This window comes from Hippoglossus hippoglossus, chromosome 9 (assembly GCF_009819705.1).
Source record: "Hippoglossus hippoglossus isolate fHipHip1 chromosome 9, fHipHip1.pri, whole genome shotgun sequence".
NCBI classification, from domain to species: domain Eukaryota; kingdom Metazoa; phylum Chordata; class Actinopteri; order Pleuronectiformes; family Pleuronectidae; genus Hippoglossus; species Hippoglossus hippoglossus.
This window is the reverse complement of record NC_047159.1, coordinates 6376541-6397556: the sequence shown is the minus strand read 5'-3', so window position 1 is coordinate 6397556 and position 21016 is coordinate 6376541. Positions and strand designations below refer to the sequence as shown.

General features: G+C 42.7%; 2 protein-coding genes across 3 annotated transcripts; both read right to left on the bottom strand.

Annotated features, from left to right (window-relative positions):
* Positions 1-220: 220 nt before the first annotated feature.
* zgc:114041 (uncharacterized protein LOC574425 homolog) lies at positions 221-3526 on the bottom strand. Of its 2 annotated transcripts, none has more exons than XM_034594767.1 (5): positions 3305-3526; positions 2172-2409; positions 1950-2093; positions 983-1750; positions 221-595 (listed from the first exon to the last, which is right to left on the bottom strand). In XM_034594767.1, exons 2-5 carry the CDS (start codon positions 2371-2373, stop codon positions 396-398), a joined length of 1314 nt encoding a protein of 437 aa, XP_034450658.1. In that variant the 5' UTR covers positions 2374-2409; positions 3305-3526; the 3' UTR covers positions 221-395. The 2 variants fall into 2 exon arrangements, with proteins under 2 accessions (XP_034450658.1, XP_034450657.1); XM_034594766.1 differs by having other exon boundaries at positions 2172-2416; positions 3309-3526.
* Positions 3527-4234: 708 nt separating this feature from the next.
* Positions 4235-20420, bottom strand: jak2b (Janus kinase 2b). The gene is made up of 24 exons (XM_034596159.1): positions 19657-20420; positions 17462-17702; positions 16512-16635; positions 16305-16422; positions 14085-14230; positions 13260-13551; positions 12950-13069; positions 12655-12812; positions 12181-12292; positions 10314-10500; positions 9860-9984; positions 9616-9750; positions 9109-9196; positions 8537-8664; positions 8254-8392; positions 7742-7893; positions 7459-7609; positions 7063-7199; positions 6568-6757; positions 6198-6322; positions 5941-6113; positions 5575-5692; positions 5211-5324; positions 4235-4847 (listed from the first exon to the last, which is right to left on the bottom strand). Exons 2-24 carry the CDS (start codon positions 17682-17684, stop codon positions 4740-4742), a joined length of 3363 nt encoding a protein of 1120 aa, XP_034452050.1. The 5' UTR covers positions 17685-17702; positions 19657-20420; the 3' UTR covers positions 4235-4739.
* Between the last annotated feature and the right edge of the window lie 596 nt (positions 20421-21016).

Sequence of the window (21016 nt, the reverse complement as noted above, 5' to 3'; positions counted from 1 at the left end):
CGGGTTGTTGAGGTACAAATCAATCAGGTTTAGTTCCTTTCACAGGATTTTGTGCAAGTTAAATACAGAATAACATCAGCCTCATTTTAAACCGTTCACTTCATGTGCCACATACAAACGTCAAAGACAGAACAACAGGAAACTCAGTCCATCTGTTCAAGACTAATCTTTATGATCCCGCTTTCGATTAATTCAACCTGATCTGTGATTCCTTTCCTGTGAGCTGAAGTCGTCCCAGTGAAAAAGAACGTTGGAACATCAACATCTCACGGCTACAATTTAAATTACTTAAAAACAAAGTGTGCTATAAAAAAGCCGGAGCTGTGAGAACAACAGGATTCTCTTTGCAGCGTCTGTTCCTCAAGACGCTTCAAGCTCATTCCTGTGAAAGTGTCTCATGTTAGAATCTTTAAAACTCTCACTTGACCTTTTCTGCGTCCCAGCTCACCGTCCGCCTGATGCACTTCAGCCTCGGCGGCTTTTCTCCTCTGAACCAGGAGGTCGACGAGGACGACAAACACTGCCGACGAAATGAGGCACAGGCCCGAGAGGTAGAAGGCAGCGCTGTAGTCATTGGTCTCATCCACCAGCCAGCCTGGAATGGAAAAACAAGTCGTTCACACAGGAGGCCAGAGCTGATGAATAAACGATCAGGTTCATCCGTTCCTTCTGGAAGATGTAGACCTGCAGAGACGTTTGTGTGAGACCACCGTGACCTTTGACCCCCCAGGTCTAATCAATTAGTCTGAACATTTGAAGTTTGAAAGGATTCTCTTTGGCGTTGCTAAGATAAATCAGGTTGAGTCCAGGTGAATGTTTGACAGATGTGATGAAATGCCCTTCCTGCCTGTTCCATCACATTCACAACTACAGCAGGTCACGTGACCTTGACCTTTGAACCACCAAAATCTAATGTTAGTCTGTGAGTTCAACTGAACGTTTGTACCACACTCACATGTGGCTCTAAACACAGACGGCTCACCTGCAGCCGGTGGACCCATGAAGCCGCCGATGCTCCTGAAAAGCATCAACATCCCCAGGCCGCTGTCGAATCCCTCCAGGGTAACAATGTCCACGATGGCGGTGACGTGAATGGCCACCACGCAGCCGAACAGGAAGCCGTAGAGCGAGGTGAAGCACACGATGGCCCAGTAGTTGTGGCTGATCGGCAGCAGCAGGAGCATGACCCCGACGAGAGTGACCACCATGGTGAGCAGCTGCAGGTTCCTAATCAGCCTCATGTTGGCGACCCACCCACAGATCAGCCTTCCAGCCAGGTCGGCCAGCGCCAGGACCGAGAGGAGCGAGGCGGGCCAGTACTCATCCATCCCCACGCTGCTGGCGAAGGGCACTAGAAAGAGAGGTGGGATGAAAAAACCTGCCGCTGCAAAGATGGCAAACAGGATGTAGAGGATAAGTTCAGGGTTTCTCAGCAGTGAGCACTGGAAGATGGACGTCTTCTTAGCATGTCCTTCTGGACCGTCTTTGGTTTCTTGGCTCGAGCCCTGAGTCGTCTCCAGAGGCCTCATGAGGGCGCCGCAGACACACAGGTTGAGCTGAAGTCCTCCAACAATGAGCAGGGCGCCCTGCCAGCTGTACATCTCGATGAGCCAGTGGAAGAAGGGGCTGAAGATGACGGCGAAGACACACTCCCCTGAGCTGGCCACGGCGTAGGCGATAGGACGCCATCGTACGAAGTAATGGTTCACTATGCTGTTGGCAGGAATCCACGAGAAGGAAATGCCCGTTCCTGGAAACAGACGATGGAAATCCTTAACCAGCAACAGCATTTTTGGCGGTGAAATTAGGGCAGCAACCAAAACAAGTCCAAAAGGGACAGATGACAGGTTTAAAAACACCAAGAAAAGTCTGATTTCCACAGAAGAATTAAGCAAAGACGAGCAACATGTGCATTAAAGCTGCGACAAGTGAAACTGAGTGTGCGTCACCTTGCAGGACGCCCATGGTGAGATAAAGCCAGGGAAGACCCAGGTCGAGAGACGCCAGCATCATCCCAGAGGCCGTCAGCAGACCCCCGACTATGATGACCGCCCTCTGAGAAAACCTCAAGGTCAGCACACTGGCTACTGGGGCTGAGGAAAAGAGGAAACCACAAACATCCAGAGTTAAAAAAAACAACCGAGGTCATCGAGCTGAAACCAAATCTTTACCTCCGAGGTGAAACATGGCGATGGTGGTGGAGGTGACCCAGGAGGCCGTGCTGCTCAGGACGCCGAAGTGCCTCTGGATCTCCAGGAAGAAGACGCCGAAGTTCTTGAGGACAGCGGCAGTGAGGCCCATGATGAAGAAGGCGGAGGTGACCACCACCCAGCCGTAGCCGCCATCGGGGGGGCCGGCTCTCCTGGACGTCATCTTCAGGTACTCTGCAGGCTGCTCTCCTGTCCCGCCTGAGCCGAGAGGTGGTTACGCACTGAACAGATAAAGCTTCAGGAAAATGAGAATGCAAACTGCACACAGATAAAGGAATGAGTCAAGTCGCAGCTTCACAGAAACAATTCACTCACTGACAGGAGTCAGATAGTCACATTCCTGCAGAGGCCAAACCTCCAGTCCTCTGAATACACCAGAAGAACTGTTGAACTGTTGCTGTCGCTCGACTCTGCAAAGCTCAAACTTTCACCAGGAAAAAACATTAAATAAGTGAGAAATAAAAAGAATATTATGATAAAGATATAGGATAAGTTATATTATAGATATATATGTAAAGAATTTTAGCAGTAAGTCACAATTTAGGCTGAAAGTTATCTAATGATTTTGTGTTATTCATTACTTAGTTTTGATTGGTCAATAGTTAAAAGTGGGATTTACTGTCAATGTGTAAAATGAAAGTTTGGACACGCCTCATGATTTTGTCCAGAACTAGAAAATGATCGGCTTTAAACTTTAACAGAATAAATTAAAGACATAATTTTGAAAGAAACTTCTTGGGTAGAAACGAGTGTCCGTAACTTACCCATGTTAAGTTTAAGTTATCTAACAATTTTGAGTTATTAACATTTAATTTGCCTTGAAGTTAGAGCAGCTCTCCAGTAGAGGGCGCAGCTCCCTCGGTACAATGAGTGCTTTATATAATAACAAGTGCTTTTACTCACTTGGAATATTAAACGCGGTACTTTTACCGGACACATCGTATTTTCAGCATCACGTTAATTGTTAATTATAATTAATGATTTTATTGAAGTACAGGATGTGGAAAGTCCCTTTAAACGGTTTCTCCTCCAAATTAAAAAACGCCGCTTGTACAATTAACTCAATCCAAACAATATCAACATGTCAGACTCACGTGTTGTGTGTTTTTACTCGTCCTGCTCCGGATGTCCTGAAACAAACATGATTCTTCACGTGCTGCACAGAAACTGTCAGAAGCTTTAAATTCTCTCTCTCGTCAGGAATCATCGGTTTCCTGCACGTTTCTGACGCCGTTTCACGTTTTCTTCATTTTCTACAAACGATCACCAACAAGCGGGACTTCTGCGAACAGCTGGGACACATTAAAGCTGTAATGAAGCCCGCGCTCATTGGTCAAGCCCCAGTCCTACCTTCAGAGAAGCTGAATCCGGATTTCAAAATAAAGTGTCATGGAGAGTCAGGGTTTTATTTTAACTGAGCCACTAATGGTGTGTTTGCTTAGAGATGATTGTTGCAGTTCCTTTGCAATTTTCTATCCTGTGAAGCAAATGGTGACTTGTTGTGAATGTGGGTTTGAAGAATCATTTCCAATGTGTTTTTGCATTGTATTTGTAATCACTTCAAAAAGCACATTTTCACATCATATTTAGAATATTCATTATTACGTTTAAGTTGTTATTTATTAATTAGTAGCGACTGGTCCATCCTCAAAATTGTTGTTTACTGTTCATGTGGAAAATTAACATTTGGACACATCATGACAAGAAGATTTCCTTTAAGAATTGTGTTAGACATAGTTCAAACTGTATTTTCACATTAAAAGCACAAGTAAAAGTTTAACATAACGAGGCTGAATTCAACATCTTTATTTTTCACACCACCTCTCACAATAAAACATAAAACAATGATGGATCTTTAAATCACTTTGTATGCGCTTCATTTACACTGACACCTTGCTGGCAGTTCTCAAATGTAGTATTTACGATATTTTCATTTTATAAAAATTATAAAAATTTTCTGGACATATGTACACAAATATACTGTCAGTATGTACACACACACACACACACACACACACACACACACACACACACACACACACACACACACACACACACACACACACACACACACACACACACACACAGAAAACACTCAGCTCTATCAGTCCATTCCTCTTCAAGACGAGAGCTAGCCCTGCTAGCTGTTTGTACGGACAAAACACACTCACTCACTCACGCACACACGCACATGCAGAACTTGTTTGACACAAGCATCTTTAGCTTCAGAGCTGGCAATAATCTACTCAAAGTCTCAAAAACGCTTTTACTCTTCTTAAAAAAGTTATTCAAGGATGTTTGAGCGAATCACCTTCAACAGTTCCACACATCCAAGCCTCCGTTTGTTTTCTGCTGGCCACCATGCAGAAAAAAACTAAACTGAGTTGAGTGCCTTGCATAAAGGCACCTTGGCAGAAGTATTTGAGCTGGTCCTGGTTTTGAACCATCACTCTTCCAATCACAAACTGCTCTGGCCTCTTGTCCCTTCGCCCACACGGCTGCAGAGGAGCAGGGCACTTCGGGTGATGTTTAAAACTCCTTACTGTCCCTGAACAGGTCGACGCGCAGGGCGAGCTCTTTGAAAGACGGACGCAAGCAGGGGTCGTTGTCCCAGCACTCCTCCATGACCTCATGGATCTGTGAGACCAGGAAGACCAACGATATGATTAGTCAAGAATTCAGTCAAGAAACCAGGAATGTCAATCCCTCACAAAGAAAAACCCCTTGGGATGTTGAGACGCTGTTTGTCAGCTAACCTGAGACTTACTAAAAGACTCTGACCCCATAAAGGAACACTCACAGTTTCCTGGCTCAGGTGTGTGTAGAATTTGTACTTTTACCTCAGCAAAGGATGGGGATGTCAATTTGTGAGTGAAAGCATAAATAATGGTTTACAATTGTTACAATGAAATGCTGCTAAAGAGCAGCACAGGTAAACACTGTGCTAGAATATATGTAACATATGTGTAACAGAATAAAATCAGCAGCACATGTTCGTACCTCTGTGGGACATCCCAGGGGTTGAGGCAGCCTGCTGCCGGATTTAAGGAGTTCAATGAGGTGATAGACGATTAACTGTCCCTGCTTATCGTTGCCCATCATCGACATGAACACCTGAGGAGGAGAATGACCGCAGCCAAGACAAAGATTAGAACAAACTTTAAACAGGTAAAAATAACCTGTGTTTGCAGAGGTTCAGAACATTTTTCCAACTCCTTTCTTGTTTTCTCACAGTGGATGACAATGGGAAATGTCTCTAAATTGGCTTTGTATAAACTTTTTGCCATTTTCATACCGTTTTCTTCACTTAGGTCAAGTAAACAGTGAACGTGAGTTAAGTTGAACAAACAGTGAATAAACTTACTGCAGGAGGGCTGCAGATCTTGTCGCTGTGGGTGAAGAGCTCGTACAGCACAACTCCGAAGCTCCACACGTCTGACGCTACAGAGAACTTGCTCTCAGTCAGCGACTCAGGAGCATACCTGTAAAATACAAGGGGTCGACTTCAACTTCACAGGATGTATCACAGTTTGGATTCCAAAGCAAAATCAAATGGAAACAGGTTATGATTAACAGCAACTTCTTAACAGGAATTTCTAGTTACAGATTATTGGTTTGCTACAGCTACTGAAGTATCATGAGGATGTTAAAGATTTCTTTGTCAGGGAGAACAAAACATCCCATACAGAGCAGTAAAAAGACAACAGACATATGTGCTCAGCAGTCTGACCAGAATATGGGGCTCTCTCCCGGCTCTTTGACCATGTAGTACTCTTTGTCCTGAGGCAGAATTTTGGTGAGGCCGAAATCTCCAATCTTCACCCTCAGCTCACTCTCCACGAGGATGTTTCTCGTTGCCAGGTCTCTGTGGATGTATCGCTTACTGGACAGGTACTCCATGCCCTGTGGAGACAAAACATATCAAATATGCATCAGTGGCTCTGGTGCTCCACCGAGCGTGTTACCAAACTGGACAGAGGGACGCACCTTGCAGATCTGAGACGTGTAATGTATGAGCTTCTTGTGGTCGATCCTCTCCCTGTTTTTCATGAGGTAATCCCGCAGGCTCCCGAAAGGCAGATATTCCATGATGAGACGGAGATTTCGTCGTCCTGAAGAGAGCAATAAAGAAACAAACTCATTATATGAGCATAACAGCTGTAAATGTTTGTACATTTTATAGCCAGATTAGTGTGAAGTGCAAGTTCGGTCTGATTCTGAGTATTTAGTCAAGTAGTTAATGTGTGTTCATGACTTTATAATGAGTTAATGGTTTTAGTTGTGTATTATGTATTATTAGAGTTATGTATATTCAGTTATATTCATTGAAATACCAACCGCACCACGTCTACTGTACCTGCACTGTAGCAAACGCCTTTATATTTAACGATGTTCTCGTGCTGCAGAGATTTCAGGATCTCGATCTCTCGCTCAAAGTCCCGTATGTGCTCTGTGGTGCTGTGCTGCAGCTTCTTCACGGCCACCACCTCTCCAGTGTTGTCCTGAAGTGGGTCATATCGACACATCTCCACGCTGCCAAAGTTTCCCTGAAACACACAACATACATCAACAAGCCGCCTTTTTTTACCCTCAAAATATGGCTTATATTTTGCAGTATGTCTTTTGTTCACTTTGACAATTCAAATATAACAATAATATTAATCTGACTTAATTTAATCCATATTTGCCTCAAAAACCTCCTGAATATTGCTGGTTTTAGTTTCAATCATTCTTGAGTATGTAATGTACATTTAAGATAAATTAAATAAGAGCAATTCATTCTCTGTTCTTCCACAGTGGTGGATCTGTGATCTCATGAAGCACAAGAGTTTCTTCCCACACGTCTTGATACCTTGCCCAACTGCTGTAAGAAGATCAGGTGTCTCTCTTCGAACTGAGCTGGCTCCTGATTCTCAAGGCCGCCCGTCGACCAGGCAGAGACCGCTGTCCTGTTTGGCAGGATGTCACTGTCCACGATCATCTCATAGTCTGAGAAGAAAACAAGCATGTAAACAAGAAAAACTAAATTATGGGATAGCTCACATATGAAACAAATCAACATCCCCTGAGTGAATTTAAGTCCCTCTCTTACAGGGTATTGTGACACATCTCTGGTATTGCTGAATTGTGTAACACTAGATGTGTCTGTGAGGACATTTGAGATTCAACACTGCTGTGACCTAAATTCCCTGTTGTGACACCACCAGTGGAGCTCTGGCCGGCTGGCTGGCGTTCGGTGTGCACCTACCTGGCGTGAAGAGGCTGTGGAGGTCACGGATGACGGCGCGGAACGTTGGCCTGAACGTGGGCTCGTAGTCCATGCAGCTTGTAATCAGATTGGCCAGCTCAGTCCACTTTGGTGCGGGAAGGTGGTGGTGGTCCTCGTAGAACAGGGTTTTCTACGAGACATTTCAAACACAGCCTCTTTATGCGCAGATTCTAAATACATAGATCGAGCTGAAAATTAACATTTAGATTTTCTGTGCTGGTAAAAATGACGCCAAACACGGAAGCAGGTTTTGTTCACTTACCTTGGAGTTGTCAAGTGTTGCTAAAGGTTTCTCCCCACCACTGCAGATCTCCCATAGTGTGGTGCCAAAGCTCCACTTGTCTGCAGCCAGGCTCAGGTTGGCAGGCTCCTCAATACACTCAGGGGGCACCCAGGGGATCCTCTCGATCAGGACTGATCACACAGAAAGACATTTAATCCACCACTGGCAGTAAACTCTACATTTTCATTCAAAGCAATGACAAAGTTTTTGATTGATTCAGTTTGATTTTATGCACTAATTGAATGTATTCCTATATTTTATAATATCGAACAATAAAAACATACAAGCAATTGTTTAAAAACATCTTCCACCATCTTTTTTCCCATATTTTCACAACATACCAGTGTTTCACAGTTCACCACACACACAATGAAGGAATGAAAGATTTAAGATGACACCGTCTCACTGGAGTCACACTCTTGTTAAATAGGTTGTTACTGCCCTCTGTTGGTTAAAGAAGTGTCTCACACTGAAGCAGAGAGAAGACTCACTTTCTTTGGGCAGGACAGTGATGCTGATGCCAGGATCAGTCAGTTTGATAAAAGGCGTGTTTCCGGCCCTCCGGTCCTCCTCTCGGATCAGAAGAACATTTTTAGCGCACACGTTCCCATGGACAAGTAGCTTTTCCTCCTGCAGGTACATAAAAGGAGAGATGTATCAGTCTCTTTCATTTACATATCTTTGTTATTAGTCAGTTTTTATTTCAATTTCAAGAATTGAAACTTTGTGAATGACGTGTAAATGCAACAAATGAGACACTACACGGATTCGTACCAGGAAGTTCATGGCCCAGGCCAGCTGCTTTGCCACTTCAAGCTTCCACAGGATGTTTATAGAATTCCTGTTCTTCTTCAAGTAAGTGTCCATGGAGCCAAACCTCCCATACTCCTGCACCATGATGTCTGGAAGAAAGTATTTTATGTGAAATTGAAAATCATTTCAATATCTTGCGATCCTCAACTCAAATTTTACACATACACTCTTATATAATGCAACATTTTGTTATTATTCTTTGCAGAGGGTGTTAAACAAAGACACAAGCAAGGAGACAGAATGAAGTGTCACTCTGTAAAATGTTTTCTTGCATTACATCCCATGTATCTCTATAGGTTTAGTCCAGATAACACTACTGTGGTTTCAGTACAACTTCTGAGCAATTCATACCACGATACCTCAGGCTCACAGAAGTAGAGCATGGTAGACTTATCGATATATCATAATGACACACGCTCGCAATGGTTGTCAATTTAATGGCAAACTGTGTGGACATTCTAGGACACAACTGTATCCTTGTGGCAGGACACCTGGAGAGAGACGGGTTGTCCATCTCTCTGAAGCAAACTTACTCTCTTCTCCACAGACACACACGCCGTAGTTAAAGATCAGGTGCTTGTGGGACAACTGACTCATCATGCTGGCAGCTTCAAAGAAAGACTGCAGGACAAGACAAAGATAGAAAACCACATTATTCATGTCAGAAGTCGGCTTAACTCCTGTGATTTACCGAAGAGAAACACAAAAGAGGGAACATCTCAACCAGGTTTTTTTGTCTAAACATAAACCCACAATTCAAACTGCTGCGCTTGGCTTCCACAAATCTAACATCAGTGGAAAATGATAAATGTAATATTGATGCAAAATTAAACAGTGACAGTGCTTTCCCTGCCAATGTTGTCTTGTTCTTAAGGGTTTGTAGTAACTAACAAAAAAGTCAAATTAGCCGACTGTAGCATGAAGGATACACTTCAGTTTTAACATTCACTATTGTTTACTTTATGTATCTTCACCAATAACCAATTAGTGGCTGTTGTCCCTGCTAATAAGACTTTTTGCACAGTGTTGAAGCCACACACCTCAGAGTAATTCCTCTGGGTCTGGTCCAGCACTTTCATGACGACTTCTGTTTGGTGCACATGTCCATAGTCCGTCAGCTCCTTGCGGACTCCTTTGAAGATCTTCGTCAATGTCCCTTGACCGAGACTCTCCATCTGACAGGAGGGTCATTGTTGCATTGTTAATCATTAACATTCAATAAGAACATAGATGAGGAAATGGACGTTATTTTAAGGGTCCTGAAAAAATGCAAACAAAACTTACAAAGTCCAGATCTTCTTTCCTGATCTTGTGAAACACCATTTGATTGATGTTGTGTCGATGCAGTGATGGAGACAGAGGCACTTCTGAGCCCTTGTTGCTCCTGCACACAAGCAGGCAGGACTTTTCTGAGGATGAAAAAAAACAAAAGACAATATGAAATTAAACCAGTTACCAGTTGAGTGATCAAACTTAACTGACAGAGAAATGTGAGAAATCATGGTGTGAGCCAGAGATGGAGCAGGTGGCAAATTGCTTTGACTGTGTTAATAGTTTTATCTTTTTTCCCCACCCAAGGCATTGAAGATCCACCCCTACACTGCCCCTGATTGGTTTAGATTTTGAAAGGAAGAGCGATGATTGGTTAGGGGAAAATATCTGAGTAAGACATTAGAGGTTATTGTCTACTGAAATCTCAAAACATACACTGTGCAGATCCAGGTTGTATTATCTGTACCTTTGGCGTTAGGTGGACAGCACTTGCTGAACTGGAAAATGACGCTGTCTGAGCGCACAGTTTCCTTTTGGTAACAGCTGAGTAGTTCCTGAAGGCTACTGAAGTTTCTTTTGGCTCCGCTGAGGTTGAACTCCCGACTGGCAGACTTGGTTATCAGGCAGTGCTTGAATTCCACAGCGTTGAACACCTGAATGGTAGACAGTGAAAATGGATGTAACTTGAGTTTTCAGATTCACTGAATCATAAGTTAGTCACAATATCAGAGAAACTCTGGAGAAACAGGAACTTCGGATCCGGTTTCAGTTCTAAAATTATAAAAAAGGTCAAGATAAAAAAATGGGTATTCTGCCGTGTGTGTGGCTGTCTGTCAGGGAGCTAACAGGTTTGCTGTTATCCTCTTTACACATTCAAGTACTACAAGGAGTATTATCCATACTAGCTCTGTTGATATTCTGTGAAGGAAAACTGGCTTTGAGAAAAGTTTTCCGGCTACTGGAGAACCTGAGCGACATGCAGTCCTCTCGGGCCGCCTTCAAGCTTTGGGGAAAGAATTTGGATATTTTATCAGACTCTGTGGCCTGAAAACATGGCTGACACAAGCATGCACACCCATGGGATAAAATTTGGTGACAAATTGAGTATCTTTTGGACGTGTAAAGGCTTTGAACCGGATCTGCTTCATCCAAACATGACTGGGTCCAGACTCCTTGGTGCCAACCTACGTCATGGTCATTAAATGCCATACCAAAACAAGAATGAGTGGATAAGCGTGAAGGACAGTGCACACACACACAGATCTTCAGCATGTTTCTCTCCCAGCTCAAATGATCCTTTGCTTCACATCATCTAAGGCAGTCAGAGGATGTTTCGGTCCCGATCAATGACCCCCCCCCCCTCCACCAAACATTCACCAATACAGGATGTTCCATGTTTCCCACAGGTCGGGGTGGCGGTGTGGGATGTAGTTTGGAGGGGAGGAGTGTGACCATGGTTGTTTACTGTCGCTGCAATTTGCGATTTCGCCTACACAGCCTCTTTATTAAGTCATGATTGCATCAATCATCCGGATCTATTACACGGGTAAAGGTAATATTAATGTCTAAAGCACAAAATACTAGAGGCCTGCTAATCTTTTTGGGAAAGAAATCCTAAAAACATTGTTATATGCATTGGATTACTACCTGGAAAAATAGATTTTCAAATCTCAACAGGACTTTTCCTGGTTAAATAAAAAAATATATTATCTGTCAAACGAGAAACATATGGAGCCAATCATGTTGTTGCACTGAGGTTAGTGAAATCTTGTGTAGGAGAAGTATAACCCATAACAGAAATGAGACGGACCCTATGCTGCTTCTGTAAACATGCAGCTGGTGGCCTGGTCAAACACATAGAAGCACTCAGAGGCCATTTAGTTCCAGTCTCAGTAACTTGAAATGTAAAAGTGTTCAGCCACAACCAGTCTCATTGTGAGGTTTCTAGATGACACCTGACTAAAGAGCGCTACTGGTGCAGCAACACTGGCAGAGACGTGTCCTCCAAACTTTTTATCAGTCAGACAAAACAGGAGAAGAGGAGGGACTGCAGCTATTTTCTCTACACAACATGTGACATCATGACATTGACCTGGGTGAATTACCATCACTGTTTGTACAAGAAATCTGAGCCGATGACATCAGCAGATATGACAGATGCCTGAACGCCTGAACGCCTTTCAACTCACCAGATGGGTAAATGAAGCCACTTATCACAGTATGGTAATAACAATAATAATAATAATAATAACAGGCTCAAGTTCACTGTTCATGTGTTACAATGCCAAACTAATGTTAACAAAGATTAAGGATAAATTCCTTTCGTTACTAACCTCAACCGGGAAAGTCAGGAAATACTTGTTGAAGTCTTTCGGGCTGCATCTCAAAATGTAAAGCCCCCGCTTGTTTCCACACTTCTGAAGTCGGCTGATGGCAAACTCCATTCTGCAAAACAGAACAAAAACATAAATAAACAGTGGCAGTTCTGCAAATTTTTGATGAGATGAGTCAGAATGGCCAGACTGGGCAGAGCTGACAGAAAGGCCGCAGTGAGCAGTGTGGACACAAATCAGAGGAGTCCTCTATAAACTCCACACTTGAGTGAGGCAGTGGTGGCGCCACAGATTAGCACGATATGGACATTTCAATAACAAAAGGTTAAGATTAGGCTATGTGGGTTGCATTGACATTGATTCAAATAATTATTTCTTAGTTTTTATTCATTCAAAATAGATTTTTTTTGAAGCAATAATCCTTATTTATATTGCTTGTGTAAAAATAAAAGATTTGATGATTTTTTTACTTACGAAATCGAGCCATGGCAGTGAGACGTGATGGCCTCCACAAGCCTCGGAGGTGCCACTTCTTTACAAAGGTAGTGATGTGCGTCTGCAGTCAGCCGATAGTAGCCGTCAACCAGGGACACAAAGGAGAGCGCTTCAGACAAACTGGGAAACTCCAGCTCCTGAAATGTATGAAAAACCACAACAGAGCCCACCAGGAGGATTCTGTCAGACATGATAGTGCAAAAAAAACAACCTGACATCATATCATAGTTTTCTTCAAACAGTAGACAGATAGAGGTTTAAACAGTGAAATTACCATATTCGTTCCATCCTGTTTGTTGATGGTGACCACCCGACCCTCTGTAGCGCCCTCCTTGCTCGCCAGTTTGACGCTGATGTCAGTGACATCTGGGAAATCAGAAAAAGTCTGCAGCTCCTGGACAAACAGTGAAACAAAAACTTACCACTATGTTTTTGTATAATCAAGCCCAACACTCTATCTTAAAAACAAGTATTTCCTTGTCGCCAGTTTCCTGTCAACGTTTTATACTGTTCCGAGATAAATTCAGTGAAGAGTCCAACATGTTCATTAAAATACAGCAGAAAACGTGAATGACAGAACCAACCTCATCAGAATCTTTCAACTTCTCTCGACACCACTGGACGCCAGTGTCTGCTGCCACCAGGATGAAGACCTGTCCCTTCTTAAGCTCTCTGACCTGGAAGGTCTCTGTGTAGAAGCCCTTCTCCAGGGACTCCATGCTGATGAGGTACTTAAGCTTGAGATCCCGCGCTGTGGTCCGACACTGACTGAACTGCTGAATGAAACGCTTGAAGCGAAAGCGGATTCGCTTACGTGTGAGGAAGTTGCAGTCCTGGATCTGAGCTCTCATGTCCTTTGGCAAGAAGGACTTGTAGCTGGAAGAGATTCAATAGATTTATTGTTATGAGCATCGAACGAGACGACTTAAATCCCTTGCAAATATAAAAATATGTGATTCTTATTTTGAATGCTGTGTGAAACATACAAGAAGAAGCCAGGATTATTAGCTTGAACTTCATTAAACGGAATGGAATGGAAGAATGGAGAATCATTTTCAATAAGCTTGGATGGGGTCACGTTTTGAGAGCTGGCATTAAGTGCTGTTTACTCAGATTTAACTGACTTGAAGCATAACAGCTAATTTTGTTTAGTCAAAATTCCTGTGCAGCTGTTTGTTAAGACGAGATCAGATAATATGTTTCAGAGGTTTGAGGAAGGTTTGAATGAACAAACAAAACAGAGTGCTACTGAAACAAATTTGCTAATGTTCCTCAAAGTAAAGTATCAAAAAGTTTTGTATTTGCAACAGTGAAAATGTGATTATCAATTGGCACCATTGCATCAGTCTGCGCTTGGCGGCTGATGATTCGATCTCTGATAAGAAGCAGCCTTCGTTTTTCACGAGTACCTTGTAGTGTGATAAATGTCCAGCGGCGACATCTGTCTTTCCTTGGCTGTCCTCGTCATATCGAGTACAGCCAAGCCGAGGCACTCTTCCTGAGTCTCATGGGAGTTAGGGATCTTCACCGAGCCGTTCACAAAGTCATTCCTCCACTGCACAGACACGATGAGAGCAACACATTGGACTCAGCACTTGCACAACCTTGTGCTCATATGAAGTACCACAGTCAGATTCAGGGAATATTCCTCGACCGCTGCCACAATATCAAAGTTTAGGGTCACATATTGATTTCTTACTACTTTTTACCATTTGAAATGGGTAAACTCTTGTTTTATTTAATTGGTTTTGGCTTTTGCCTACATCAATATTGACTGATTGTGCAAGTGGATAACGTAATGTTAATTGTTGAGCTCTGACGCTGAATGTTTGCTCTTTCTGTGGAGATAAACTTAGTACCTGGCAACAAAAAAAAAAACTAACGGTAAAGCAATGCATTTCAACCAGTGCGATTAGCTATCCACCTAATTTGCTTAGAATATTTCCAGACTTCAACCAGTGCTGCTGTAGCAGCTGAAGCAGTGAGGGAGGGTCAGGAAAGGATAACTGCAGCTAATAATGTGAGAAATGTAGGAGAGGAGGAGGACAGCAGCCAACATGCTGCTGTGAGAGAGCCAGCTAGTGGAGAAGCAACAGGTGGGATTGACAGCAAGAACCGAGGCTGAGCAGTATATAGCTGTATATAGACATATTATATTGTATATATATGATATATATCCCACCGCCTTTTCCAGCCACCACCACAAATTGAATTAAATTCTGTGGGAAACACTGCTTCTACCTGCAAGTCACAATAGCCGTTCCTTATCACAAACCCAGAGACTCTGCTCTAGATTACACAGTGAGGAATTCAACATCACCACAACACAAGATCTGAACAGCTGTCTGAAGTGAATGCGTAGTGGCTCAATGGCTGCAAACACACAATGTGCTACACCCTGAAATGACCCCCGCAGCTGCGCTTCCCTTCTCCCCTTCAGGCTTTTCCACCGAGACACCGAGGCAGATTTCCACAGGCGTAATTCCACATAATCCTTTAGTTCACTCAGATGCCACGTTGAGCATTTTGTTCCTTCTGTCCTACACAGATATATTTATTGTTGGTGCCATGAGGGGTAAACAAAAAAAATGTGATTACAACAAACTGTCAACAGAAAGACAGCACAATTGAAAATGTTCAAACTACATAAAATTCCTCTTTAGCATCTTTGTGGCCTTCAAGGCTTTTATAGAGCAAACGTACTGCTCATCCAAGGTCAGATTGACCTGCTGGGGAGCCCATGGGCCAACTATTACTCCATGTGGACCCCTGTCATCCCTAATAACATCTATCATGGCTGTTAACCAACCATGCTGAAGATCTAGCACCATCCTCACTCACAGTGTGAAAGTTTACTACAGTTCCAGCTGCAAGGAAGACCCATACTTCAAACCCCTGCCCTACTGGAGACTGGAGGCTCATCTCGTTCCCATTATGCTCGGGACAAAGAGAGAAATTGAACCCGGAGTAGAAACAGTTCTACTTTCTGACACTGTCTATCATGCACGGCCCATGTCACTGTCCATACTACTGTGTTATGGCCATTTGGTTTGGATTGTGGTAATGTCCTTTTGGTGAGGTACAATTAAAGCCAGGCTGCGATGCTAGAAACAGTGAAAAAAGTTTCCTCGTTGCCATCAACAGAAGCTGCTTCCCACCACTGCAAATCCCATCTCTTCCTAACAGGAAGGACCAAAGGTTTTGTTCTAAACAAACTATGATCCGTCAAACTTTTGTTACAGAAAAAAGCCTTGAGATAAACACGAGGACACATGTTGGTGCCAACTACTCACATAGACGCTCTTTTGTTTACAACTAATGATGGAAAACCTTCTCACATTTCCTATCCATCCGACATGAGGTTGAACAAATGAAAAGTAACAGTTTTACAGTTAAAATCTTTCTTTCTTTATCAGCGTCCCTGTGCAATGTTTTAAATATTAATTTCCAAAGATGAGATGTAACAAACAGTTGGCTCTGCACGTCTGTCGATGATGTGAGCTACATGTTCTGTAATGTAGAAGACTTGTCTGCAAGGCAACATACAAACATAAACTGATAATCTGATCTGCACTCATTTCCAACCAGTACATGTAATAAAAAGAGTAGCTGTGTACTGAGGGTCTTACCTGAGAGAAGAGGTAGGACATTACAAAGTCATCAAGCACAGGGCTTTCTGACCCCTTGGCAACACTGTGCCGGTATGCTCGGGATGCCCCACCACTGTACCAGCCAGGGAAGTAGTACCTGTGGAATATGGTAATGAAGAAAATGCATTAAATCCCAAAGGATGTCATCATTTTAAATTGTTAAAAAGATACTAATGAGACAATAACCTTATTCTGAAAAACACATCTTCCGAGGCCGATTCGTCGAGCTGAAAGATGTGGTTTGGTGAAAACCACAAGCAGTCGCTTTCTCGGTAGAGACCGAACAGGCTGAAGTACAGAGGTGAAATACCTGAAGCAGATAAAGAATGAGGAAGCATATTTTTTTTTTTACATATTGGATTTAGTTGCATGTTCTTTAAACAGTACATCTTATCTATACTGTGTGTTTCTAGCTTGATCAAACTACAATCTCGTTGTATAAATATAACTATAAATAGAGGAACATCTGTCTCTATTTGGATTTTCACAAAACCGATCCTCTAAACAACTTCAAACCTGGCAGCAGCATTTCTAACAACTAGAGGAAATAAGGCTGTCAACTTATTAGATCTTATTTTCCTTTACTTTAACCTGCACTTCCTAATGATTAACTTTTAATTATTTCCCTAATAACATTCGAATAGATTATATTCCAGCTTCAGGGGCCTCTGCACAAGTTGTGTTAATTCAGGGGCCGATTATTCTTCACAGCACACGTTAGAAAACAAACTGTTTCAAGTACCAACACAGGTGAACAGAAGGTCAATGTAGAATATGTAAAATGTCAGCTGTGTTTGGTTTATCCCCAAACACATAACATACAATTCCAACAACATGCAGGTTGGGCCTGGCTCTGCTCTGTGTATTAGTTGCATCACACTTATATTGACTCTTAAATTGTGCAAAAAATAAAAAACCAGAGCAGAGCAAAGCAAAGCTTCCATATTTACACGAATACTGCAAGTAAAGAAAGTCGGACAGACTGTCAACAAAGCCTGGAGATGACTGAACAACCCAACGATTTTTTCCACGGATAGGTTCTCACTGTGGCCTCTTGATAACCTTATCTTGGGACTTATGCCCCGAGTTACATAAAACACATGAATGGGGGTGCTTCACGTAGGCTGAGTACTCACTGCATGCCTTGGCTGCGTCTATACACAGCTCTTCAGCCACATAGTCCCCAGGTGGGTAGCTGAGTACGCTGCAGTCAACCCCTCCCTGGCTGCTGTGGTAGAAGTGAAGCCTCAGAACAGCAGCGGCCGGTCTTGTGTCTGGAGAATCCCGGTGGGCGTTCCCGTTTTGGTGCACCACAGGGAATGTCTCGGTCACAGTGTCCATGGCGAGCTGGGAGGCCATCAACAACACACATTGAACCTACAATCAGTTAAATGCAAAATGTCAGCGGGACTAATGATAGCTTCTTTTTCTTACTGAAGAGGGATGAATTCGATATCATGACCGGGAAACATGTTCTCCTCTGTTATCAAAATTTAAGTATTACATAAAGCTGCAGCACAGAGGAACCATTGTTTGCAAACGGTTATAAAATCTGTAAATCTATTTAAAAATAGGTTACTCGCAGTCAAATGTTTCACTGTAAAGAAAATAATTACATGGTTAACCTTTAGCCAAATTAGTGTTCATCACGTTTTAAGTGTATAATTTTCCCATTCATTTATTATGATGAATACATTCATACATAAAATTCTCAGTGGGAGATGTAGAATCTTTGGACTCTGCAGAAGCAGAATATTTAAAACCCTTATTTCTGCAGCTTCTCTTTACCTTAGGCCCACTTCCCTTAACTTAAAGACAGTGTTATATCAAGGTATTAACAGAATTAAGGATCCAAGCTTACATAGGCTCATGTCATTGCTTTTTTCAACATTGAACTTGCAAATTAAAATGCTTCAATTACTGAAATTACCCCTGGAGATAATGTAAGAAAGTCATAAATTGTCAATAAGTAAAACCTGTTCACTCAAGTTTTAAATCACAGTGAAAAGAAAACTACATAACTTTCTGTGACACAGTAAATCAGGAGAAGGATATATAAAATGATTCCCAAATGATTACAAGTACGCTAAGGTTAAATAATACCGTAGAGAATATTGCACAACTGTAAATATTTGTAAAGGCACTAGTGGGAAAAAGAAGAAGTTGAGGTTTCTATGGACACTGCAGATACACAACTTGTTGTCCAGGTACTTCAGCACACGTCTCAGCGTCATGGCAGAATGACAAAAAGGAAAAGTGGAGCACTCAGATGTTCGTGTGTCATGTTTTTGACTCGAGGGGCTGATGAAGACTCTCCTCAGTAGCTGTACTGTGTTTTATATTCATGCTTTCGTTTAAACGAGTGGACAGATCGCTCTCTTTATTGTGACATGAATAAGTCCTTTCTTGTGATCTGTGTTCAGAGTTGTAATTCAGCCGAACAGAAAAAAGGACTTCAGGGGTTGAATTAGATCATTTTTGGTAATCAATTATTTAACAGATCATATCCGGCAGCGTTGCAGGCGAGAAAATGTCAGAAAATTGTGAATTTGCAACAGTGATTCAATTCACAACAAAAACAAACTAATAAAAAGAAGCTGTGGGCCGTTAATCGTGTGTCATTCAACTGCTGTTTAATGGACTAATCGATTATTAGATGTTATACTCAAACACTACACTGAAAAATGGAATATTATAATTAATGTAATGACATTTCTCACTGAAAAAAAAAAAAGAGAAAGAGGATATGGAACCTATGACATGAGTGTACTTCTGCAAAAACACAACCCATACCTCTTTACAGTGACGTAGACATAATGGACATAAATACTTCTGGTTTTGCAGCAGCATCGATTATAAAACACATGTTGCATGACCTACTTTCTGAAAATGATAACACAACACCTGATGAGTCTCGGCGGAACGATTTCCTGACTGTCAAATAAAATGTAGACAACCTGTTTCATATTGTGTAAAGATGTCTATTGATATGTAGTTGCACCAGATGTTTCTAAACCCCCCCCACCCCACCCCACCCCCCACATTGACCATTTAGCTCCAGACAAATGTCAGAGACTTGGCCGCAGACATGAAACTCATCCAGGCCGGGATCTGGGGAAGCTACCGTTAGCTATAGCTTCCATAGATTAACTTCACGCTAGCGGCTTTACACACCCACCCACCCGGGTCGGCTCGCGTCAATCACCGTGTAACCACATGCATTTGTACAACTTGCTCCACTCGCGGTTGGGGGTCCGAGCTCGTGCACGTTGACAACATGAAGCCGTGGAAGCTGCAAAGGAATCATAACTGAGTTTATAAAAACACTTACTTTGGTGCGTGTGTGAGCCCAGACGTGCGGCTAGCTAGCTCGCTGCTAGCCTCCTAAGCTAGCGCAGCGGCCAGGATAGGGAGAGTTTGACAGCTGCGGCCGGGACACCGCCGCTCGCTCGCTCGCCCCCCCTCGCAAATCAGTGTTCAGCGCGGGCTGGCTCGGTCCAAAACTGCGTGTTTGCGGTTAAAATCCACCCGGGGGAGCATGGTCCTCGTGCCCATGTCGCACTCAGCCCACCGGCCTGCTGCCCGAGCGGTCCCCGGTCAGCCCAGCGTCGCCCATCTCTCTCCGGAGGAACTTCAGCAGTCTATCTTGTCAATCTCGTAACTTCGGCTAACGCTAGCTCCGAGCTACGCAGCGCTCCGTCAGCAGCCGACTCCTCCGCTCGGGTTTGACTTCATCGGCGGGAGGTGGCGGTGTCCTGGAGCCGGGACGTGGGGCTACAGCCGCGGGGACAGTTGCATTATTGTCGTGTTACATTATTAACGAGAGCAACTGAGGCAGAGGAGCCGCGGGTTCGAGCCCGAGTCAACAAACCCGCCCCTGATGCCGCCTTCACGTCCTGCCGGAAATGTCACAATTACACACAGGGACAAAAAAAAAAGAGGAAAGGAGTGAGTTGTGCATGAATCCAGATTCACGTTTCTAGAGGATGTAGTTTGTGTTACTGTTGAATTGTGTTGCACTGGGAAGAAGTGTAACTGCAATAATCCACATTAAAGAAGATGTGTATTTCTGTTTGTGGAGGGAAACTGTGGAATTCTCTAGATTTTAAGAAAATGTATAAAGACAAATGATTTTGATGATTTGTTATATGATTTGTGAAAAGAAAGGAAATTTTTAAAAAAGGGATGAGCATCTGTATTTATGTTATGTTATTTATTCCTTTTTCATTCATGGAATTTGTATAAGTGTATTTATTTGTTATGAAATGTTTTGGATAACACTGAACTACACTACACTACACTACACTATACTATACTATATTAGACTATACTATACTATACTACATTGTACAGTGAGATATTTATGTGGACAAAATACACACAATTCCACAAATTGACTGCTCTTTTAACACTTCTCTCTTTTTATGTATTCATGTTCCATGGATCATGTGTCTTAACGTGTCTTATGTGGTAAAAAGTGTCTCCATACACAGATTTTGTATGTTCACATTTTATTTTGGCATATTAATAATACCTGGTGTAAATACCTTTACTGACCTCAACAAATGCACATGTGAAACTGATGTAAAGTCAGACATGGCCACATTGCACAGACTTGTAAAAAACATTACTTTGAAAAAAGGAACAAGTGGGTGGTGTAGTGGTTAGAGACACACTTCTCTAGTATGATG

What these genes read in the sequence shown, in the direction of transcription:
- zgc:114041 (XM_034594767.1), bottom strand. Translation starts at nt 2,373, where the DNA reads ATGACGTCCAGGAGAGCCGGCCCCCCCGATGGCGGCTACGGCTGGGTG. An exon ending in CGCCATGTTTCACCTCGGAG is followed by an intron (nt 2,094 to 2,171) that starts GTAAAGATTTGG and finishes TCTTTTCCTCAG; the next exon opens with CCCCAGTAGCCAGTGTGCTG. An exon ending in CATGGGTCCACCGGCTGCAG is followed by an intron (nt 596 to 982) that starts GTGAGCCGTCTG and finishes TTTCCATTCCAG; the next exon opens with GCTGGCTGGTGGATGAGACC.
- jak2b (XM_034596159.1), bottom strand. Translation starts at nt 17,684, where the DNA reads ATGGCCTCCCAGCTCGCCATGGACACTGTGACCGAGACATTCCCTGTG. An exon ending in AACAGGATGGAACGAATATG is followed by an intron (nt 12,813 to 12,949) that starts GTAATTTCACTG and finishes CATACATTTCAG; the next exon opens with GAGCTGGAGTTTCCCAGTTT. An exon ending in CCCAGAGGAATTACTCTGAG is followed by an intron (nt 9,197 to 9,615) that starts GTGTGTGGCTTC and finishes CTTGTCCTGCAG; the next exon opens with TCTTTCTTTGAAGCTGCCAG.